Source organism: Sus scrofa, chromosome 15 (genome assembly GCF_054392235.1).
Source record: "Sus scrofa isolate SSC_HxYL_T2T_F1_AM1 chromosome 15, Sscrofa_HxYL_maternal_Yorkshire_Landrace_v2.0, whole genome shotgun sequence".
NCBI lineage: Eukaryota > Metazoa > Chordata > Mammalia > Artiodactyla > Suidae > Sus > Sus scrofa.
In genome coordinates this window covers 147,051,214-147,076,505 of record NC_139397.1, presented here as the reverse complement: position 1 = coordinate 147,076,505, position 25,292 = coordinate 147,051,214, and the positions used below count along the sequence as shown (strand labels likewise).

Here is a 25,292-nt window from a genome sequence, read left to right as displayed (position 1 = left end):
GCTTTTCAGACTGTGTGTGCACTAGGTACCTTCATTCGACGACTACTTCGCACACCGAAACAGGTATCTGTAACCCGACTTCTCTCCTGAGGACCAGGCTTGTTTTCCTTTCTCCCTCTTGGATGTTTCCTTTTGGCATGCTAGGAACTTAATATCCAAATCTGACTCATCTTTCCCCATCCAAACATCCTGTTCTTGCCCTCTAACTCACAATCTCAGACGTCCCTGACCTTCATCTTGGCCTAAAGTTACTGACATAAGTTCAAGGGCCATACAGACACATCCCTACGAAGAGATATTCTCAAAGGATATCGGTAACAGTGTTAGTTGTTTTTCCTTCTTCTTTAAATAATGCTAAGGCAAAAGCCTTCAGAAATCCTATTCATCCCTCATGACCAGGTTCAAAGATTACCTGGCTTTAAAGCGTCCTAGTACAAAATTAATTACTTTCTTATCTGTGTTCAACTGGTGCCTCTTGTAAAAAACTTTTATTTTGAGATAATTGTTGGTTAATATACAGTGGTAAGAAATAATAGAAAAATGCTATCTACTTTCTACCTGATCGCCAATGGGAAAATCTTACAAAATTATAGTAAAATACAAGGATATTCACACTGGTAAGATACACTGATCTGATTTAGATTTCCCATTCTTACTTGTATTCATGAAGAGTTCCTTAAGTTATCACATTCGTAGCTTCACATAAGCCCCACTTCAATCAAGACACTGAACTCTGCCATCATCTCTCAAGGATTCTTCAAGTTGTCTTTTTTCTTTTTCTTTTTTTTTTTTTTTTTTTGACTGTGCCTGCAGCAGGCAGAAGTTCCCGAGCCAGAGATCAAACTTGTACCACAGCAGTGATCCAAGCCACAGCAGTGACAATGCCAGATCCTTAAACCACGAAGCCACCAGGGAACTATGAGACCTTTCCTCTTTTTAATGTAAGCATTTAGAGCTATAAATTTCCTCTCAACACTGCTTTAGCTAGATCTCATGTATTTTTGATATGTTAAGCTTTCATTTTCATTTAGTTTTAAGTAGTTTTAAAAAATTTCCTTTGAGACCTACTCTTTGACCAATGGGTTATTTAGAAGTGTGCTGTTTTTCCAAGGCCTAGAGATTCTCCTGTTGCCCTCCTGTCATGGATTTCTCGTTTATTTCTATGTGGTTAACGAACACACTCTGCATAATTTCATTTCCTTTACACTTGCTGAGGTTTTGTTTAACGACTCAAGATATGGCCCATCCTGGCAAGTACTCCATCGTGCCAATGAAAACGGTATTCTGCTATTGCGGGGTGGAGTGTTTTGTATGTATATCTCAGTCTATTGGTTGATTGTATTGTTCAGATTTTCTGTATCAACACTGATTCTCCGAGGAAGGCGTTTAGGTACCCAGATATAATTGTGGATGTATTTCTCCCGTCAGCCCTATCAGGTTTTGCCTCATGTAATCTGAGACTCTAGCAGTTGGGTGCATATACATTTAAGACTATTATGTCTTCTCAGTGAAAAGTCCTTTTAACATTATGCAATGTTTCTTTTTGAAACTGTGGGCTTGTCTTTGGCCAAATTTAGGAGGCTTTCAGCCATTGTTTCTTTGATACTTTTCGAAGTCTCATTCACTCTCTCCTCTCATTTTGGGACTCCAGTGATAAAAAATGCTAGCTCTTTTGTTATTATCCTATAAGTTCTTTTGCTCCGACTAGGTAATCCTGTTGATCTGTCTTCAAGTTCACTAATTCTATCCTGTCATCTCTGACCTATTAGTGAACTCTGGATAGGTTTCTATTTTAGTGATGATACTTTTCATTTCAATATTTTCCACTTGGTTCTTTTAAAAAATTTTTATTTTATTGGGATTTTCTATTTTTTCTTTTTTTTTTTCTGGTCTTTTGTCTTTTTGGGGCCACACCCACAGCAATGGAGGTTCCCAGGCTAGGGGTCCAATCAGAGCTGTTGCTGCCAGCCTATGCCAAAGCCACAGCAATGCCTGACCCAAGCCGAGTCTGCGACCTACACCACAGCTCACGGCAATGCCGGATCCTTAACCCACTGAGTGAGGCCAGGAATTAAACTCTCAACCTCATGGTTCCTAGTCAGATTCGCTTCCGCTGTGCCACAAGGGGACTCCCAACTTTCTCACGTTTTAAGAGAATTCATAATTATTTGTTAAAGCACTTTCATAAAGATGGCTTTAAAATCCTTGTCAGATAATCACAAAATCTGATTCATCTTGATGCTGGTGTCCACAACATCTCATTCAATTGGCAATTTTCCTGGTTCTTGGTACGATGGGTGACTTTCAACTGAATCCTAGACATTTTAGATATTACATTATGAGACTCTGGATCCTATTTCATTTTTTGTTTGTTTGTTTGTTTGTCTTAGTAAGCAGTCCTCTACAGAGGTGCAGTGCAGGGGCCAGCTTTGCACGTTCATCTTCCAGCTGGTCCCGTTGCTACCAACCCGGCAAAAGTGAAGCACTGACTCACAATGCCTCATTATAGATCGCAGATAGCAGTTCAGCTCTCCTTTCAACCCTGCTGACATCCTCCCAGTGAAAGATGGGCACCAATTCACACTGTCTCACTGCCTCCAAGCATGGGTATAAGCGTAGCTCCTTCACTAAGCTCCACTGCCACCAGGAAGAGGGAAAGCTAAAGTCTGATACATACTGCTTTGTCACTGAGTTTGGTGACAGAAGCTTAAATCCCTGTAGACACTAGGAGAGGGAAGGAGCTGAGTGCTAACTCTCTCTCCCCTACCACTTTGTATTTGCTGGTAGGAGGCAGAGGCTAAGCTTTACTGGGTTACACTGACACCGGAGAGGTATGTTGTGGTGTTCAGTCCTGACCCATCAAGCCTCTTTGCTGCCAGGTAGAGATGGAGGCCCGCCTCACCACTGGAACCTGCTGGTACTACTCTCATGGGACAACTGGAAAACGGGCTGCTTTTGCAGGATGAAGGGGAGAAAATAAGCTACACTCTCAGTTCTACCAGTACTACCCGTGCAGATGAAAGAGAACACGGTCTGCCTCCACTGGACGGGAAACAGGGTCAGCGCCCTCCTTGGCCCCACTGACACTATCCTGACGGGGAAGCTGCAGCATGCCTGCTTCCGTGGAGCAGCAGCAGGAGGAATGGTTCCTTACTTAGTTCTACTGACACTACCCTGGCAGGGTAACTGGAGAACCACCAACCGCTTCTGCTGTGCAGGGGATGGAAAGTGGCTCCGTGCTCAGATCTGCAGACACCTCCCAAAGTAAGGATCAGAGTGTCCCCTGCACGCGGCAGACAGGATGGAAGATTCAGTCACTGCATGGCTCCACAGACATTACCAGATGTGGGGGATTGGAGCACCGCTGCTTGATTCCACGAGATAGAATGCCGGTGTGTACAATATTAACATCTTGCTCAGCTCCACTGAGAACCTGTGTGTGTGTGTGTGTGTGTGTGTGTCTTTTTCACTGGCATTTCGCTAGGACGTGGTGAGTACTGACAAAAAGGTTTTCTGCTGTTAGACCACCCTTTTCGTGGTCTTTTGGATAGAGGAGAAAGGTCTCTCTCAGAGATGATTTCGCCTGTGCTTTTTGGCCATTCCACGTTGGCAACCTTTTACGATATGTAAGACACAATAAGGAAATGAGGGGATCACCGGCTCACTGCTAATCAAACCCCAAGAACCTGAGGCCAATCCACCTTCTTTTCCCTTCCCCACATTTCAGAATCTTCCTCTGTTTATTTGCTGTGTTACATCTACATTTTTAGTTGTAAGAAGGAGAGGCCAGGAAGAATAGGTGTACTCCATCTTTTTCAGAAACAGAAGTTATTCCCAGGAGTTCCCGTGGTGGCGCAGTGGTTAACGAATCCGACTAGGAACCATGAGGTTGCGGGTTCGATCCCTGCCCTTGCTCAGTGGGTTAAAGATCCGGCGTTGCCGTGAGCTCTGGTGTAGGTCGCAGACGCGGCTCGGATCCCGCGTTGCTGTGGCTCTGGCGTAGGCTGGTGGCTACAGCTCCGATTAGACCCCTAGCCTGGGAACCTCCATATGCCGCGAGAGCGGCCCAAGAAATGGCAAAAAGACAAAAGAAAAAAAAAAAAAAGAAGTTATTCCTCATTTTATTATAGTAATTTTAACCTTCTATTCTTTCGTGTGAAAATTAGGTAGGAAAACATCTTAAGAAGCAACCTCTTTGAAGGCACTGGACTGTGTTTTATCTATATTCTCTTTCCTACAAATATCGAAGAGAAGCAGGAATGAATCTCAACACTAGCTTAAAAACACATGTTACATTGAATACATCTACACATATTCTGCAATCTTCTAAATAAAACTTTGTCTTTTTCCTTTTTCTTCCTTCTTTTTCCTACACACATTTATTTATATACAAGATTTATTATATACCAAATACTGAGTTAACTTCTAGAAATAGAAAGACAAATAGGATCTAGCCCTTGTTTTTGAAGATTTTGCTTCTGACTCGGAAGTCCGAGTCACTTACCGGTAAGTTAGAATACAGGGCAAGTGCACTAACATAGGTATAAATAAATGGCCAAGGGAAAGAAGAGTGAGGCATTACTAATTTTTCCAGAGTGAGAAGGCAAAAGCTTCACAGTAGTTAAGATGGGCCCTGAAAAACGGGTAAGTACAGTGCAGGGCACGGGCAAGATAGAGAATTAGCATAGAGTAAAACTGTTAGGGAAAAGAGGCAGGGTTAAATGTAGAATAAGACACTGCATAGGAAGCTAAGAAATGTATTCCCCTCTTTTCCTGTTACCAATACAGCTCAGCTGATAATTTCACTGCATTGATATGATGCCAAGCCACCCAACATTTCTTAATCTTATGACTTGCCCAGATTATTATTTACTTCTCATGGGTCTTATTTTCAAATTCCATCTTACTTTCCCCTCTCTCTGTTATCTTCTATGGGGTTTTCTTTCTTTGCCCAAACTTTCTCCTGGAAGTGGTCTTCTTTTGGTTCCAACCCTGGTATTAAAAAGTGAAGAGGAGTCCCCGTCGTGGCTGTGCTGTTAAAGAACCCAGCTAGTATCCATGAGGATACAGGTTTGATCCTTGGCCTTGCTCAGTGGGTTAAGGATCTGGTGTTGCCATGAGCTGTGGTGTAGGTCACAGACATGGCTCAGATCCCTAGTTGCTGTGGCTGTGGTATAGGCCAAAGGCTACAGCTCTAATTGGACCCCTAGCCTGGGAACCTCCATATGTCACAGGTGCAGCCCTAAAAAGACAAAACAAAACAAAAAAAAAGTGAAGAGACTTGAGAGTGACATCAGTGGGACTGGCAGACCATGGGCATCTGAAAAGCCACTACTCCATGTAAGTGTTAATAACATTGGAAAAACTGTTAAAATCAACTTTTTTATAACTCTGGAAATTAACCAATGGCTTGTAAAATTTGATCAAAAATTATTCAAGAGAAATGGCTGAATTTCGATTAGAACAGTGGGCTTTGTAAGGTTTTTATTTGCCTTAGTCCCATGTCTCTCCCCACGCCATCCCCACCCCACCTCTGCAGTAGCCTTGAAAACCAACACCTTTCTAATTAGGGTGTAAGCTGGAAGCCTAAAGCAAAACAGGTTTAGAAGCCCTCCAAAATCTTCATTCCCTGAGGGACTGTCATTACTAGAGCTGTCTGGCAGTTTCCTGAAAAACCCTATTGACATTATTTTGACCAGACTCACACTTTGCAAAAAGTCTTATAGCCCCAGGGGTGCTTGTCAGAAACAATCTGCAGCAATTATTTAACATCACAGATTTCTGAGATAGTGATTAACAGTTGAGGAACCAGCAGCTAACCACAAAAAATAAAGCTAGGGGGAAAGATGTCCACAGAGGGATTTGAAAAGGGCTGACATACTCCTGGGGATTGAGACAGCCACACACATGCATAAGGATATGAACATGCACAAGAGAGATCAATAAGGCCTCAAGTGCTCACCTCTGGCTGACCCTGAAGCTCTGCATAGGCAGGAAGCGAAGACTAAGGCAGAGGTGTAAAGTGAATGTCTGAGCATTGAAAGTAAGCCCCAACACATGCACAGAGGCTCTCAGCAAAGGCTGGGAGACTACTGGTCTCAAGCATTTAAGAGAATTTTTGTCCATTCATTAGCTGACCACTAAACTAGCAAAGCAGAAACTTCAGTGATTTCACACAACAAAGAAAACAGACTCTATAGAATCAGTTCAGTGGAGTCACAAAGGGCAACAAAAATGGCAACAACAACAAATCTTACAGGAGTCGGGGAAGTGATCTGATTTTCAAAGTTTCCACATTATACTATTTAAAATGCAATAGATATAGGTATAGTCTAATGACAAAGATATATCATTCAAGCAGTAATAAAAAGTTACTGTTGGAGGTGGAGTAGCTAAACTAACAGCAAAATAGATTAAGATAAAAGCGTTACTAGAGACCAAAAGGACACTTTATAATGATAATAGGGTCAATCCATCCAGAAGATTTAACAGTTATAAACAGATATGCACCAATAACAAATATATGAAGCAAAAACTGGTCGAAGTGAAGGAAGAAATAGACAATTCAAGCATAATAGCTGGAGACTTCAATAACCGACTTTCAATAACAGATAAAACAAATTATACAGAAGATCAACAAGGAAAGAGAAGGCATGAATAATACTATCAACCAACTAGATTTAACAGACATCTTTAGAACACCCCATCTAACAACAGCAGAATGCATATTCTTTTCAAGTGTACAAGAAACATTCTCCAGGCCAAAGACAAGTTTCTATAAATGTCAAAAGTTTGAAATCACACAGTATATTCTCCGTCCAAAATGGAATGAAATTAAAAAATAATAATTTACACTTGTGAATACCTATACAAACAGTAAAAAGATCTGAACTCAGTAACCTAAACTTCTACCTTAAAAAAACCAGTAAAAAAAAGAAGAGCAAACTAAACTCAAGCAAGCAAGGAAAGAAAGAAAAAAAGATTGGAGTAGAAACAGAAGAAATAGAGAGTAAATAAATGTGACAAAAGAAACAAATCCAAAAGTTGGTTATGTGAAAAGATCAACAAAGTTGACAAACCTTTAGCTGATCCAGAGAAAAAGAAAATTCAAATTACTAAACTCACAGAGTTCCTGCTGTGGCTCAGAAGGTTAAAAACCTGACTAGCATCTATGAGGATGTGAATTCAATCCCTGGCCTTGCTCAATGGGTTAAGGATCTGGTGTTGCCATGAGCTATGGTGTAGGTTGCAGATGCGGCTCAGATCCTGCACTGCTGTGGCTGTGCTGGAGGCCTGCAGCTGCAGGTTCAATTTGACCCCTAGCCTGGGAACCTCTGTATGCCACAGGTACAGCCCTGAGAAAAAGACAAAAAAAAATTTACTAAACTCACAAAGAAAGATTATACATTACTATTAACATTACTGAAATAGAAAAAACAATTATAAGGGAATACTATAAACAACTGAATGCAAAGAAATTAGAGAACCAAGATAAAAAGGACAAATTTATAAGAAAATACCAACTACTGAGACCTATTCAAGAAACAGAAAAGTTCAACAGACTTATACCAAGTAAAAAGAGATTGAATTAGTAATTAAAAAAAAAAAAAAAACTTCCCACAAAGAAAAGCACAGAGCCAGACGGCTTCATTAATAAATTCTACCCAACATTTCAAGAAAAATTAACACCAATTCTTCAAACTCTTCTAAAACTTATCTAATGGAACTAGTGTTATCCTCAAACAGAAACCAGACAAAGGTATCAAAAGAAAATTACAGGTGATGATTCCTTAAAAACACAGATGCAAAAATCCGCAACAGAACACTAACAAGTCGAATCCAGCACCATAAAAAGGATTCATATCATAATCAAGAATGCAAGGCTGATGCAACACATAAAATTTAATTAATGAACTATATTAATAAAAGACAAAAAAGTCACAGACACAGAAAAAAAACCACTTGACAAAACCCACGGGATTCATGAGAAAAACACTCAATAAACTAGGAACAGAAGGAATTGCCCTCACTTTACTAGAAGACATTTACAACCCCCCACCCCTGCAAGCTCAGGTTATATATACTTAACGTGGTAAGACTGAATGAGTGGTTCTCCCTAAGATCAAGAACAAGACAAAAAGGTCCACTGCTGCCACTTAATTTTGTACTGGAAGTTCTAGCCAGAGCAACTGAGTAAGAGAAAGAAATAAAAGTCATCCAGATTGGAACGGAAGGAGTAACATTATCTATTTGCAGACGACATGATCTTCTGAATATGGAAAGTTCTAAGGTCGCCACCAAAAAACTATTAGAACTGGGAGCTCCCATTGTGGCTCAGTGGAAACCATGAGGACACAGGTTTGATCCCTGGCCCCACTCAGCGGGTTAAGGATTCGGCACTGCTGTGAACTGTGGTGCAGGTTGCAGACACGGCTCGGATCTCATGTTGCTGTGACTGTGGCTGTAGCCAGCTGCTACATCTCCAATTCGACCTCTCGCCTGGGAACTTCTGTATGCCATGGATACAGCCCTAAAAAGACAAAAAAACAAACCCAAAAACCTATTAGAGCTAAAAAAAAATGAGTTCTGCAAGGTTGTAGGATACACAGTATTTATACAAATATTGATTTTATTTCTATACATTAGCAATGAACAATCTGAAAATAAAATTTAAGAAAATGTCATTGGTAACAGAATCAAAAAGGAAAAAAATACTTAAGGAATAAATTTAACAAAAGTGTAAGCCATGTATACTTCTGTATACTTTTCAGTATGCACAACATCACTGAGAGAAATTAAAAGCCTAATAAATGAAAAGATATCCCATGTTCATGGGTTGGAAGATTTAATGACAATATATCCCAAACTGATCTAGAGAGTCAACACAATTCCTCTCAAAATCTTGGCTCCTCTTTCCTCAGAATAATATGGAAATGCAAGGGACCCAGAAAGCTAGAAATTTGATGAGGGATCAGGGTGAAGTTGGAGACTCACTCTTTCTAATTTCAAAACTGACCACAAAGTTACAGAATCTAGACAGTGTGACACTGGCAATAAAGACAGGCATGTAGATCAAAGGAATAGAATTCAGAGTCCAGAAATAAACATATACATTGATGGCCAACTGATTTTCAAAAAGAGTGCCAAGACAATTCAATGAGGAAAGAATCATCTTTTCAACAATGATGGTGATGAGACGACTGCACATCCACATGCAAAATAATGAACTTGGATGCCCACATCACACCATATACAAAAATTAACTAAAGATGGATCATAAACACAAATAAAAGAGCTAAAGCTATACAACTCTTAGACGAAGAAAACAAGTGTAAATCTTTGTGATCTTGGATTAGCCAAAGGTTTCTTGGGTATGGAACCAAAAGCACCAGCAACCAAAGAAAAAATAGATAAGGTAGACTTCATCAAATTTAGAAACTTCTGTGCTTCAAAGAACAACATCAAGAAAGTGAAAAGACAACCTACAAATGGGAGAAAATATTTACAAATCAAATATGTGATAAGATCTGGTATACAGAATGTATAAGCTATCAACCCAACAATATAAAGACAATCCAATTTGTAAATGGGCAAAAGATTTGAACAGACATTTCTTCAAAAAGATATACAAATGGTCAATACCCCTAAGAGAACATGTTAGCATCACTAGTCATTAAAGAAATACAAACCAAAACCACAGTGAGGGCGATGCGGGTGATGAAAAGGGGGGGGGGGGGAATTATGCGAGATAATGAATGCTAATTAGCTTGATTGCGGTGATCATTTCACAATGTATATTTATGTGAAACCATCACATTGTACACCTTAATTATACACAATTTTGGCCAACAAAGCTGAAAAAAGATTTTTTTTTTAAAAAAACAATGAGGTGCTCCTCCGTGTCTATGAGGATGGCTGTAATTACAAAACCAGATACCAGTGTTGGCGAGCACACGGAGCAGTTAGGACCCTCGTACACTGCTGAGAGGAATATAAAACTGTGCAGCCACTTTGGAAAAAAGTTTGACAGCTAGTCAACAGGTTAAACGTAGACTGACTACATGAAGCAACCATTCCACTCCTGGGTATATTATACTCAAGAGAACTGAAAACATTTGTCCACATAAAAACCTGTACACAAATATTCACAGCAGCATTATTTATAACAGTCAAAAACTGGAAAACATCCCAAATGCCCATCAGTCAATGGGAAAATAACTTGGTATATCCATGCGATGGAATTCTATTTGGCCATCAAAAGGACCAAAGTACTGACACATGCTACAGCATGGGGGAACCTTGAAACATTATGTCAAGTAGAAGAAGCCAGATATAAAAGGCCACTTACTCTATGAATCCATTTACATGAAGCGTTCAGAATAGGCAGGTCCATAGCGACAATGTAGATTAGTTGCTACCAAGAGCTAAGGGAAAGGGGTGTGGGAAGTGACTGCACCTAAGTATAGGATTTCTTTGAGGGTGTTGAAAATGTTCTGGAATTAGTGGATGGATGTATAACTTTGAGAATACACAAGAAATTGTTGACGTGTACACTAAAAAGGTGAATTTTATGTTCTTCAAATATTTCAATGTAAAAGCCAGTGAAGAGACATTGCCATTCTGACGTTTAACTATCCCTATAACGCACCAGTTCATTCCAAATCCTAGGCCATCTATGGAGATACAAATTTTTATCAGTACAGTATAATTTCCAACTGATTTTACAAATTTAGAATGCATAGAAATTAATCATCTTTCCTGTGCATTCATATTTCCAAAATGCTATAAAACCATTTCTGAATATAAACTCAAATACTGTCTTACCTGACAATAGGCTTTTTTCCATCCACCTGTCCAGACAGAACCTACTGATCTTTCACTGTTTTCTCTTAAGATTTAGTGCTACTTATCAATATGAATTTTATGTTGACAAACTACTCAAGTATTTACAAATAAGAATATCCACTTATGGGAGTTTCTGCTGTAGCACAGTGGGTTAAAAATCTGACTGCAGTGGCTCAGGGCACTGCAGAGGCACAGGTTCGATACCCAGCCTGGCATAGTGAGTTAAGGATTCAGCACTGCCCCAGCTGTGGTGTGCGGCTGGGATTCAATCCCGGACCTGGAAACATCCATATGCTGTGGATATGGCAATAAAAAAAAATATCCATTTATGGAGTTCCCTGGTGGCCTAGCGGCTTAAGGATACAGCATCGTCACTGTTATGGTTTAGATCATTGTTGTGGCGTAGGTTTGATCCCTGGCCTGGGAACTTCCACATGCGCTTCCCACCGGGCAAGGAAAGAAGGGGTTCCCTTGACAATGGAAAAGCTGAGGTTTGAAGCACAAGCTTTGAATTTCTTCTGCTGCCCACAGTAAGGCACAGGCAGTATTGATTTGTCAGATAAATGCGGCAGATCGTCAGCAATGGAATTCCATTTTCTTTCAAAATCAAGAAGTTTGCTCAGAATAACTCAGAAAGGACATCTCAAACATAGTCACACACCATGAGAGCTAGCCAATACGTTCTGAATATTTAGCTTGCAATCTCATAGTGTATTCTAAGGAACATAAGTTCCATGAGGGAGTCCGTGAAAAAAGTTCTAAGGAATCTATTAACCCGCTGTTTTCCAAAAGTGGGTGGCCGTGGAATCTTTTTTCTCCATAGCACCTATTAAAATCCCAAAGAACTTGTGACCTACCAACACCTTTTGGAAAATCCTAACCTGGTCAAATAATTCATTCTGCAGAAGATTAAACTGGTCTTTCTTTCTGTCTCCCCAAATTTAACTGATTTGCCCAAGGTCACCTCGCTGGTCCCTAACTTCTTGTGCTCCTTCGGTGCTGCCATACTCCCTCACCAGAGGAACCTTTTCTAAATGGCAATTTAATCAAATTGGACTTCCTGATACACAGCAAGATCATTAGTCATTTAATGGTAGTTATGTTTGAAAGCTTTCCCACAAAAGGGTTGACCTGAAAGAGGTTAGTATTGCATGTCTCTCCTTTCAAGTTGCTATTTCAAGGTTGGTTTTACCTGGAGTGAGAGGAAATTTCTGTCTCTCTGGAACAGTTCCATCTTGAAGATATTTCAATATTTCTCACCACAACACCCTTTCTGTGCTCAGTATTTTTAGCTCATTGTTTTCTATTTTGGCAGCTGAGAAGCTACAGTTTGTAATTTTACCTCCAGCTTCATATTTCTTTCTTAAAAGTGAATACAATGTCCTGTTTATAATAATAAAATCACTAGTTGGCAGAACGACATTAAATGGAAAAAAAAAGAGAAAGCAATTGGAAAATTTAGAGCAAGCAATTTTAAGTGCCAAGTTTCACATTTGTAATGGTCCGGTGGAGGTCACCGGGCTTCCTTTTTATTGAGGGAATAGTAAAGAAATAGATACCTATCAGTTCTCCTGTAAAAAAAAAAAACAAAAAAAAAACAAAAAAACAAAAAAACACAACTGTAGAAACCACCTCCACTTCAAGGAGCTCACAGTTCTACTGAAAAGTGAAGTGATCCGAACTTGCACAGAACTTCCAAAATATAGAAATCAGTTTAGCTTGGTGTTTTCCCCTCCAATAATTTAGGCTTTCATTTTCTACTTTCATTGAGCTTTTAAGCTTCGGTTCCAGTTTAGCAACAAAGGAAACAAAACAATATGAATGAAATTGGAATTAATTGGAGCCAGTCTCAGAAATAACCTTGGGGTTTCTTGGGTTTCTGGTACAACCCCCTTTAAGCAGTTTCCTTGGATATATTCTCTTCCTGATCCCCAAAGGCTTGCAGTATTGGCATTGAATTTTTTTTTTTTTTTTTTAACCTCAGATGCCCTGCTAAGGAGAGCTGCAGGTCAAGGCCATGCAAGTAGCAATTCTCCAGAGACTGGAGCTGAAGGTCCAGAAAAATGGTGCTCCCAGTCGGAAGGGTCAGATTGCCCCTAGGAGTTCACACTAGCCTGACTTCTTGAAAATTGCTAACCAACCATTTTTCTTTTCAAAATAAACACTATTTCTCTCAACTTCAGTTTGCAAAATCTTACCCCAATTCCACTGGACTAAAAAACTGGAATTTTACTGACATAATTGGATTATGAGGTTTAAAGATTGATGGAACTTTTCTGTTCCAAATATAATTGTTCAAATACCAAACCTAAATGGGTACGTACAAGTCCTTACGTAGGGTGAGCCAGAGTAATAACTCTGTAGGTTCCATGGCAGGGTGGCCCAGCAGAGGGGGTCGAGAAGCCATCAGAGCCACAGGAGTTGTGAGCCCTGCTGCAGAAGGGTCTGAGAGTCTCAGGGGAAGGTACCACCTTTCTTGCAGCCACAGCCCATCACTAAAATAAGACCACTTTAGTCACTCTAGTCCCCTCTGCGCCTGCTCATTCCTCAGATCTCAGCTCAAGCACCAATGACCCTGGCAGTTTGTTCATATGGATATGATCACACTTGCCATTCTCTGTTGTAATTTATCTGAGTCTAAATCTGCCTCCCTGAGGAACTCTTACCGAGCGTTTGGAAGAACAGGGACCACATTTATTTTTGATCATTGTTGAATCTCTACTGCCCATGGATGGCGTTCAATAAATACTGGCTGATTGAAAAATGAAATAAATCTATTACAAGATCAGTCAAAGAGAAGGAAACACTTCAGCATACTAAGTACTTCTCTATTTTTTATTGTAAAAAGTAAGACATTAAATTATGACTACATAAATATATGAATTCACCCTGCCACCCTCACCAGGTGTGGACAAGTGATGAGGTGTGCAGATGAGAGTCAGTGTTCCAGAACACAAAAGCAATGATACTGGCACTTCTGCTGCTTCCCACACTTTCAGTCAACTGCAAACAAGGGGTATTTTATCCATGCCCAGCACCGTGGATTTACAGAAATTATTTAGTTTTGGCTAAATTAATCCTTACAAAATTAGCAAATGGGTAAAAATGATTATTGCAAATATCCACAGATTGAAGATAATATTGAACTAATAATAATTCTGCTAATACCTAAAAATAGAGCTGATATTCCTTTGTTCCTGACATGAATACCTCATCAACCACATTTTCATTTCAAAAAAAAAAAAAAAAAAGACTGTCAATCATATGTCACCTAGGAGATACTTAGAAAAAAACAGCAATACTTAGAAAAAAATCTGTCCCTTTAAGGTAAAGGTGATGTTTTAACAATGATAAAAAAGTTACTGCTTGTTTTCAGATTCCACATGTCAGTGAAAGCGTTTGATGCTTGTGTCTCATTGTCTGACTGACTTCACTTAGTATGATACTTAAAATAAGAAACTCAAGCTTTTGGGGTTCCCATTGTGGCTCAGCAGTTAGCGAACCTGACTAGCATCCATGAGGATGTGGGTTCTATACCTGGGTTCGCTCAGTGGGTTAAGGATCCAGCGTTACCGAGAGCTGTGGTGTAGGTGGCAGACGTAGCTCGGATCCTGAGTTGCTGCGGCTGTGGTGTAGGCTGGCGGCTATAGCTCTGATTGGACCCCTGGCCTGGGAACTTCTGGTGTGGCCCTAAAAAGACAAAAAGACCGAAAAAAAGAAAAAGAAAAAGAAATTCAAGCTTTTAATATAAAATTCTAAAAATGGATGTTTTGAAACATTTCCATGATTATACAACTGAGGGCCTAAAATGACCTAATCTCATAAACGACAAAACTACTCATATCTATACACTTAAATTTCCTACCGGAAGTTTCTAACTAGTTTTTAAAGATGCCAAATGAAGAATAACCCAAGAATAACCCAGTGGTTTCAAGATTATGAAATCATTTTTAAAAATCTAAAAATGTAGCACCTTTCAATTAATCCACAAGAACTGACTGATATCATGAAGATGGAAATTTATTAGCTGGATTTCAAAACAAATCTGAATATAATCAGTGAATAGGACTGAAAAAGGAGTTTTATGATTTTGTAAGTTCAGCTCACGTCTTCCCAAGATATGAGGTTATCTTTTTCAGTTACGATAACCATTAAAACCAAAACTAAGTATCAAAAGATACAAAACTTAAAATCCGACCTCTGTATTTCCATATTGCACGCTGATAAAGCAAAACAACAAAAAAAGAATATTCAATCGCACTGCTTTCACCAAAAGTAGGATTAATAATATGTACAGCTTTCTGATACAACACTGTAAATCAACCACACTTTAATAAAAAAAAAAATAATATGAACAGCTTTCTGTACCTTTTTAAAATAAAATAAAAATATCTTAACTTTTTTATTCTCATGTTTCCAATTTTAGGTATGCTTATAACACACATAATAAATTAGTAAAGTAGCAAGCACATTTGTAATTTTAAAATAAAGGCACTTATGTTACTGGGAACACATGTTCAGCAAGGTTTAGAGATTACTACTTTAGGCATCAGGAAGCAGTTGAACGTTTTTAAGGCAAAGGAGTTAAAAAAAAATCAGATCTGGGTTTTAGAAACATAATTTTAGAGGTAATGTGCAGGGAAAAAATTTTTTAGACGTTAAAGTGATTTTTAAAAAATCTCTTGTTACTATGCTAACCCATAAGCTGCATCCCATAAGCTGCCTGCATCTTTGGATCCTCTTGCAGGACACATAGGTATGTTTTAACAGAAGCCCTCTGCACAGCAAGGCCTCCTACTCTGTGCTCTAACTCAGAAGGCAATGGGGGCCAAGAAAAAGGCAAGAGGTACCACGAGAGGGAAGCAGTGATACTGGCTCCATGACTGTTAGCATCCCTCATTATTGCTCTGCAGGCCAGGAGTTGGGCTGGAAAAGATTGAGCACCTCTCTCTTCTGATATTTCCATGTATAATTTTTTAAAGTTATAGAAGTTCTTTTTAAAAAATAATTTGAATAAGAGAGCAACTTATAAAATGAAAAGTAAAATATTGCATTCCTTCCTCCTATCAGTTCACTGAGTTGGTACCTGGCAATCACTGTCAACAATTTCAATGTACTTCCTTCCAGAACTTTATTTTTTGCATGTATACTTGTATACATGTGTACATGTATATGTACATATACATTTATATAGTTTTTATATTACTTGACTTTATTAAAAATAGGCTCATATTCTTCTTATTTTGAAACTTGCTTCTTTCATTTCGCAATATACAATGGCCATCCTTTGAGGGCAGGCCATATGGATTGAGCGCCTCTTTTGCAGCTACAGGGAATGCTACCTTACTGACACGACATAGGTTATTTAACCATTCCTTTAAAATGGACACTAGCAGTGTCACTTTTACAATACAGCAGCTATGAACACTCTTGTATGTACAGCCTTGTACACTTCTTACACTTCTTTGAGTAGGATGAATTCCTGGAAATAGAGTTTTTAGGTGAAAGGGCAGGTACATTTAAAATGCTGACAGTTACTGCAGAATAGCTATACTAACCTACACTTCAAACAATAAAATTCAGCCATTCATTCTGACTTTCTTATTAATTTTTTAAGTAGATTCCTAGATTTAAGAAAAGACCTCAGAAAAGGCCCTCAATTTATGTATGAGAAAATGAAGGCTCAGACAGAATAAGGTTATAGGCTCAAGATCTCAAAGCTCCTGGCAAGATAACTGCCCAGAAGGCGTTCTATGAACACTGGTGACTGCTGAAGACCAGGAAGGCATCTTGTTAGCCGATTTCAGATAGAATGGGCATTCCAGCAGAGCTACTAACAAGTGGAAAAGCAACTGTCAGCTCCTTTTCCTTGCCTACTCTCAGCAAGAGAAGAACAAAAGGGGGAGTAAATTCCTAAAAGACAGGGTAGCAGGAGGGAACTGGAAAGAGGACTGTCCGACTCGGAGAGTCACGGACACCGAGAGCTCAGGGTATCACAAGCTCAGCTGCACCAAGCGGGCAAGGTGGCGGAAAAGCCTCTGACACGGGCTGACCTTAGCAAAAAACCTTCCACAGCCTCAGTGGGTTGTATGAAAAGTTTCTTGGTTCTAAATACCTCCATGTGGCATTCAAAATGAATGCCAGTACTGAAACCAAATTCTGAAGAGAAATATCAGAAAAGAACTAACATCCCACAATGAAGAAACATCTTCAAAGAAGATGTTGTTAAAAAAATACCACAAAAGTACTTTCCAACAAATTCCAGACCTAAAAGTAAAGCTTTAAAATGAAGCTCCAAGCACAGAAGTCTTGAATCCTTTGCTCTGTGCCTGGAGAGGCCCATTTAAAGGAAGGCGCTTCTAACCAGATAACCCTGTCTTTATTTGAGCAGATCTATGGGGTACGGCAATGAGGAAAGAAGGTGGCAACCACACCTTTCGGATCAGAATGGTCTAGAGCAGGAGACAGCACGCTTTTTCTATAAAGGCCCAGAGAGTAAATACCTTAGACTCTGCAGGCCAAAGGGTCTCTGGTGCAACTATTCAAGTCTGCTGCTGTAGTACAAAAATTTCCAGAGACAACATATAACCAAATAAATATGGCTGTGTTTCAATGTGACTTCATGAATGCTGACATTTGACTTTTATGTAATTCCCACGGAAAATTACTGTTTTGATTTTTTTCAGCAGTTTAAAAATTAAAAAGAGGAGTTCTCGTCGTGGCGCAGTGGTTAACGAATCCAACTAGGAACCATGAGGTTGCGGGTTCGGTCCCTGCCCTTGCTCAGTGGGTTAACGATCCGGCGTTGCCGTGAGCTGTGGTGTAGGTTGCAGACGCGGCTCGGATCCCGCGTTGCTGTGGCTCTGGCGCAGGCCGGTGGCTACAGGTCCGATTGGACCCCTAGCCTGGGAACCTCCATATGCCGCGGGAGCGGCCCAAGAAATAGCAAAAAAAAGGCAAAAAATAAAATTAAATTAAAATTAAAAAGAAAACATCCTTAGCTCACGGGTATAGATGATCAGGCAGTGGGTGAGACTGAGCTTCGATTCCCGGTAGAGGGCACAATTCTCAGCTGAACAGAACGTGGATGTTGGGGCAAAGAGGGAGGCAGCTGAGCCCAGCGCCTAGGAAAGTTCGGGCAGAAGGCAGAAAGGCAGAAACATGCTGTTCTTACAGAGTTCCAGATATTTACCTCAAATCTCTTCTCTTCCTGAATTCCTCTGGTGGAATCGTCCAAGGCAGGCCTTGCGGGAGGCACTCTAAAACCTCGGAGGGGAAATCCGAGAAGTCCACACCGTACTCTGTCAGGATCCCTTCCGTTTCAGGCTCGATCTCACCCGCCTGCCCGAGACTCTTGGCCAGCTGCCTGCGGACAGCACAGAGAGGGACAACCGCGTGAGGGGACAAACGGAACGCAGGTGACCCAGCTCCTCCCTGACAGTGAGGGTGGCAGGAAAGTCCTCAAATCCTCCTGCCCCGTCCCCAGCAGGGGCACCGTCCCCGGGGGGAGAGGGGGGCACAGTGCGCCAGAGACGATGGCACTCTTGTCCTCTTAACTCCATGATGACGGCGTACCTTTTCCTGCCCCCAGGAATTCTGGCCCAAGGAGTAGGGCCAGACAGCCCTTCTTTGGACTCCTCCCACCCTGGCTCACGGAGAAGTAAAGCTTTTGCCCATTATGTCTCTTGTAAACACCCTTAGAGACAATTCTGATCAACACAGTTTGCTGTAGAATCATCAGCCTCGCAGTGGCCTTACGTCATGCTCACCTGATTAGATCTGATGTTTATATTTACTTTACAACTCGACTAATTTTTACCTTAATACTTAAAACTATGTTATCAGAACACAAAAGTAATACATGCTCGCTGCAGTGACGTTCGAAAATACAGAAAGACACCAAGAAGAAAACTGAAGTTATCTTCAATCCAGTCACCCAGCAAATTGTCACCCATTCACACTTTAAGGCCCTGGTCCATTAAAAGTCATGTGGCACTATGAGTCGGACAGCATCTTTTAGAAGGCTGATTTCATCCTTTCTGTGGGCCATCTACACATATATCAAAAGCTCTCTGTTCTTACAAGTATTAGCATGCTGCATACAGACGACAAGTCTAAGTTAAGTGTTGAGTACGGTCAAGAGAAAATGTGACATGAGATCTGAAGCAGCTGCCTTTGCTGAAGGGGTTGGGGAGATCAGAGACGGCCACTCCCTCCACTGAGCAGGCTCTTCACCCCCCAGGGTGATCCAGGAATCCACCCTCAGCAACTCCTGCAAGGAGTTTAGCTCTAGCACTAGGGCCTTTTCTGGAGCCACTGAGTTTCTTTGAAGAAGAGTCTGTCTTCTGCGTAAAGGCAGATGCCTGTTCTTGGGTGCACAGCTGTGGATGGGGACTGGGATGTGGGTGCCTTACACACAGACTTTTAACAAATTCCCACCTGCAGCCTTGCTCCCGGAACATGGCAGTGGTGGCAGAACGGCTGGCCCCATTTCTCAGACGCCAGCCAAGAGAGATTCAGCCCACTGCTGAGAGATTCAGCAGGTGGTAAACCTGCTCACCAACACAGGTCTAGGCAGTCTTTGGGTTGGTCCATGGGCTCCAGGTAGCCCGTAGGCTTTTCACATACAGTGATGGTCCAGAGCAACACTTTCTCCTCAAATATAGGTGGTGATCTCTCGGAGCACATCAAAAAGCCAGAGAGCAAAAATAAAAGGAAAAAAAATCCAAAAAGCTATCCGGAAGAGCCACAAATACATGAAAATTAAACAACCCATAGGTTAAAGAGGAATTAAAAAGAGAATTAGAAAATATTTTCAACTGAATAAAATACAACATACCAATATTTATGAGAAGCAGCTAAAGCAATGCTTTGAAGAAAATTTGCAACATTAAATGCTCACACTAGAAAAGAAGAAATGCGTCAAATCAATGATCTAAACTTCTGCTTTAAAAAAAAAATGAAAAAAGAAAAGCAGATTAGGTCCTACCAGAGGAAAGAAATAAGAATTAATAGAGAGTAAATGAACAAACAATAAGGAAAATCAATAAAATAAAAAGTTGATTCTTTGAAAAGAGAAAAAAAATAAATACATTTCTGGTGAGGCTGATCAAGCAAAAAGGAAAGACACAAATGATCAATATCAGGAATGAGAGAGGGGACGTTATAGATCCTACAAGCATTAAAAGAACAATAAGAGAATTATCAACAACTCTAGGCCAATAAATTCAACATCTTTCATGAAATGGATAAACTCCCTGAAAGACACACACTGCCTAAGACTGTTCAAAGCAGATACCAATATCCAAATATTCCTTTACCTATTAAAGAAACGGAATCCACAGTTTAAAATGTTCCCACAAAGAAAGCTCTAGGCCCAGATGGCTTCACTGGAGAATGCTACCAAACATTTAAGAAAGACTTACTCCCAGACACACTCTTTTAGAATACACAGGAAGAGAAAAGAATGCTTCCTAACTAGTTTTATGAGGCCAGCATTACCTGACACCAAAATCAAACAAAGGATTCAGGGATCACTATCCCTCATGAAAGCAGACTCAAAATTCTTATGAAGTATTAGCAATATATATGTTCAGTAATACATTAAAAGGATAACACAATATTCAAGATCAAGTAATTCAAGATTTTCCTGACATTCAAAAATTAATCAATTTAATGCATTGGTTAGCAAACAATAAAAAAAAAACACACACACAATCATCTCAAGAGATGCAAAAAAGCATTTGACAAAATTCAATATCTGTTTATGATCAAAACACTCAGTAAATGCCTAACAAACAGGAAAGTTCTCAACCTAACTAATGGTCCCTATGAAAATCCCTAGAGCTAATATCAAACTTAGTGGTGAAAGACTAAATGCCTTCAGGAAGAAGACGAGGAATATTAGCAATATTATTCCACAGGATGTTGGGAGTCCTAGGGAGCACTGCAAAGCAAAGAGGACAAAAAGGAAAAGAAAGGCATACGAATCACAAAGGAAGACTCTGCTCCACATGCAATGGGCCAAAGGACTACAGCTCCCTTTACAAAAGTGACCAGCCTCCTACTTAAGGCCTGGCCTCTCTTTATAGAAGACCTCTCTTCCTCTAGGGAAGCGAGTACACTGTGAAACAAGTCCAGGGTGAAAGTCAACACACTGTACGACCTGGACCCGCTTCAACGACAGACTCTGACTGTGAAGAGGCTGACACAAAGACAGAAAGTGCTCAGGATGCATTCCTGGCAGCGACCGTGGTTCCCAGTGATGGCAGTGGTGCCAGCAATACCCAGTGGCAGGGCTGTCCTGCAAGAGCAGTGGTAAGAACCGTTGCCACTGTGGCCGAACCAATCCTGATAGAAGACTGAGGTTGGACTTCTTGTTCTTGACCCTCCGCATGGGCCTTGGTTCCTACCCACAGCTTTCTCTGGACATTCAAGACTCTTACTATATTTACGAGCCCTTCAAAATCCTTCTAATAAATTCTTTCCCAACCAGAGTTGGTTTCTTCTGTTTGCAATCAAGAATCCAGACAGTTAAAGACTCAGGTCTCATTACCTTTCAAAATGACAACATTATTACCTGTGTTTGCTAGGATGAAGTCCCCGTTGAGGATTTGGGGACCTATTGACACAGCCTTTGAAGCTTGAAATTAATTAGCATTTTGAAAATTAATGAGACCTATGTTACCTCCAACTCATCCAAACAATTCATTACTCTCACAGGTTCCAGAGGTTCTGTTTTCTGCATCCATCTCCTGATACCAATGTGTTTGTCTGGATTCTTATTTGTAAGCATGAGAAATTAACTCTGGTTGGAAAAGAAATTTATTGGAAAGAATCCAAAGAAGACAGAAACAGTGAGAGACTTGGAGAACCTGAAAAGAGGATGGAAACAAAGAATTACATGCCTCTAAACTCTTGATCCCAGGCTAAGACGGAAATTCAGGGACTTCCTAGGTATATTCAAAAAGTATTCTGAATGTGCTACAGCTGCCAGGCTAAGACAGAAAAAAAATTTCAAAGGGTGATAAATCACTACATCATTGAATTCAGGGTCTCCACTAAGGCTCTTACATAAAAAGTAGGAATACTGGAGTTCCCGTCACAGCTCATCAGTTAACAAACCCGACTAGTATCCATGAGGACGCAGGTTTGATCCCTGGCCTTGCTCAGTGGGTTAAGGACCCAACGTTGTGGTGAGCTGTGGTGTAGGTCACAGACGCAGCTCAGATCCTGAGTTGCTGTGGCTGTGATGTAAGTTGGCAGCTACAGCTCTGATTGGATCCTAGCCTGGGAACCTCCATATGCTATGGGGTGTGGCCCTAAAAAGTCAAAAAAATAAAAATAAAAATAAAGGAGTATTAATCAAAAAGAGTAAGACTCAAAGAACCAAACTCACTAGATAGACAGACAGACAGAGAGACAGATAAGGAAACCTACGATATAGGAAGATGCAGAAAGGTCTGAATAACTTGGATGCCTAGTTCCAGCTGACCTTTCACTGTCAGGAGTCCTAAGTAGACTAAGAGCATATCCATCCTAAGGGGTGGCCTCTGAAAAGACAATAGAGCGGAAACTTCCTCCCTGCAGGCGGAGCTCCAACAATATATCCACATAGCTTCGGCTGAGGAAAGACAGCCTGAGGGTCAGTGGCTACAAGTTTAACCAGATGGATAAGGACCCCAAAGAAGAAAGACTGAAGGACTGGTGGCAAAGCCATCTGGGGAAGAGACACGTGGATGAAATGGGCCTAGTGAAATGTGCCCAGGGTATGACTAGTTGTGTTCCGCAAGAACGGTCAGCAGAATATTTCCACTGTGAGGCAAAGTGATCTACCAGAGAATGTGACCAGCACTGCTGGCTCAACAGGCAGAAGGACAAAGTACATGGCGGCCAGCAATGAGCTCCACAGCCCTCGCTTCTCACTAATGATAACCTGCGACCGCCCCCGCAAGAAGCCAGTTTTCTAGCAGCAGCAACCAACTCTGAGCCTCTGATACAGAACCATGGCCAGGGGACCCATCAAATCCTTGCTGGCAGATTAAGTTCCCCGAGCTCTTCCAGAACAGAGAGGGCAGTAATCTTTTCACTAATGCTGGGTTTGGGTTTGCTGCCTTCATTTGTTCTATCCACCTTGCTTGTATAAACACCACAATCCATAGATCTACCAAATACATTTTAAGCTATTTTGTTATCTCATTCAACATTGTTTGTAATCGAGAATTTTGCCTTATAGAAGTAGCCAAGCCACTCAAGTCACTGATCAGAATGATGTCATAGTGCATGGACCAGCTAAATCAGGAGGTAACACCTTCTGAGGCTGGACGGCTCTCCTCCAGGATACAACGTTGCTTTTCAAAATGATTATTCTAGAGCTGTGCACGTGGTCTGGAGACCAAGAGCATAAGGGTCCTTTCACCATCATACTTAAGACCCACTCACAATAATACTTCTACACTTGAGCAGTTTCAGTATCTCTGGGGGACACAGTCATGACTTCTCTGAATTTAAAGCTAAGACTCCAAGAATCCCAACGGACATAACCAGGCGTAAAAAATACTTACTACTTCCTGAAAAAAATGATTTGCAATTCAAGTCAGCTGAGAGATGACTCAGAAATAGGGATTCAAAAATGGCAAATAATGACAATAAAGAAGTTAATCATATAATATGTTGCGATATATATGAAACTGCCAATCTATTTGACCATTTTTAACCCATAAAACACAATTTCACATGATTCTCCCATATAGTATTTTAAAAATCACATAAAATAATTAACCATACATATAATCCAATGGCATACAGAGTTTCTGGGAGAAGTATAAACAAGGCAGATCATACAGAGCTTATTAGAGAGCGGGACTAGTATGAAAAGAAACACATTCTCATATGTGGTAGGAGTCCCAGGAACAGTCTCTATGAGGCAGACTTAAAGCACAGTGGCCATCCTGCTCCTACCTGGTGAGGCTGGAGTGGCCAAAAATGATTATCTTATGCTTGTAATGGAGGGCTTAACCATCTGAACAAAAGGCGTCTTATAACATCCAACTGTAAAAAAGTAATGCTAAAATCCAAGAACTCGTTATTTAAAGATAGGGAGGGTCAGACAAGGAGTGGAGACACCCTAAGTGTTTCATTTTAAAAAATACTACATGTAAAGAGGAAGAAAGGCACAAGCAAGATAAACAGCAAAAGGATAAAATTTACAAAAGTATACAGACATGAAATGACAATCTTGACCAAAGATATTAGCACAAAAATACATGAAAAAATCACCACTAAAGAAGATCTCAAAGATGCGAGTACATAAGAAATAAATAAATTTCACAAAAGGAAATAAAAGCTGACATTTTAGACCTAGGAAATAAGTCAAAAAGAAAAATAAAATCGTCATAGAAATCAAAGTTATACAAGAGGTAACTAATGAAGAACTGACACTATTTGAAAAAAATAAGGAACATGGAGAAAAGTTTGAGAGAGGTGGGAAGAGTGAACTTGGAAAGTACAAAGGGTGTAAAAAGATGACAAGGAAAACAGGAAAGGCAGATGAAGGAGATGAAACACAGGCATCACGTGATGTTCCTGAAGGGAGGAGATACATATATATGTATTTATGAAAAAACATTTTCAAAAATGTCATTAGGACAATGTTCCTGAAATAAATTTTATACACAGAAAGGGTATATACCATGTCTCAGGAAAAACTAATACAGAAAATTACCACTGAAGTTTGTGGATTTTTTTCTTTTTTACCTTTTTTTTTTTTTTAATTTTATTACTCAAATGAATTTATCACATCTGTAGTTGTATAATGATCATAACAATCTGATTTCACAGGATTTCCATCCCACAGCCCAAGCACATCCCCCCACCCCACAAACTGTCTCCTCTGGAGACCATAAGTTTTTCAATGACTGTGAGTCAGCATCTGTTCTGCAAAGAAGTTCAGTCTGTCCTTTTTTCAGATTCCACATGTCAGTGAAAGCATTTGATGTTGGTGTCTCACTGTATGACTGATTTCACCTAGCATGATATTTTCTAGGTCCATCCATATTGCAAAAAATGCCGGTATTTCATTTTTTTAACAGCTGAGTAATATTCCATTGTGTATATGTACCACATCTTCTGGATCCACTCCTCTGTAGATGGACATTTAGGTTGTTTCCATGTTTTGGCTATTGTAAATAGTGCTGCAATGAACATTGGAGTACATGTGTCTTTGCAAGTTGTGGTTTTCTCTGGGTAGATGCCCAGGAGTGGGATTGCTGGATCAAATGGTAGTTCTATGTTTACTTTTCTGAGGAATCTCCATACGGCTTTCCATAGTGGTTGCACTAATTTACAATCCCACCAACAGTGTACTAGGGTCCCTTTTTCTCCACACCCTCTCCAGCACTTATTGTTTGTACACTTTTGGATGATGGCCATTTTGGCTGGTGTAAGGT

General features: G+C 40.3%; 1 protein-coding gene and 1 long non-coding RNA gene across 18 annotated transcripts in view; one reads left to right on the top strand and one right to left on the bottom strand.

Moving 5' to 3' along the window:
- DIS3L2 (DIS3 like 3'-5' exoribonuclease 2) overlaps positions 1-25,292 on the bottom strand; it is a 360,467-nt gene that overhangs the window by 158,749 nt on the left and 176,426 nt on the right. For all 16 annotated transcript variants that reach the window (XR_014828689.1, XR_014828690.1, XM_084997947.1 and 13 more), the window contains 1 exon segment: positions 18,038-18,211. Coding sequence is in view for 14 of the 16 variants with exons in the window: in XM_084997947.1 (XP_084854073.1) it covers positions 18,038-18,211 (174 nt within the window). In the remaining 2 variants the exon portion in view is untranslated.
- LOC146396202 (uncharacterized) lies at positions 767-8,687 on the top strand. Of its 2 annotated transcripts, XR_014830250.1 has the most exons (3): positions 2,362-3,827; positions 4,110-5,132; positions 7,246-8,687. It is a non-coding gene; the product is annotated as an uncharacterized LOC146396202 (long non-coding RNA). The 2 variants fall into 2 exon arrangements; XR_014830249.1 differs by lacking the exon at positions 7,246-8,687 and having other exon boundaries at positions 767-3,827; positions 4,110-5,218.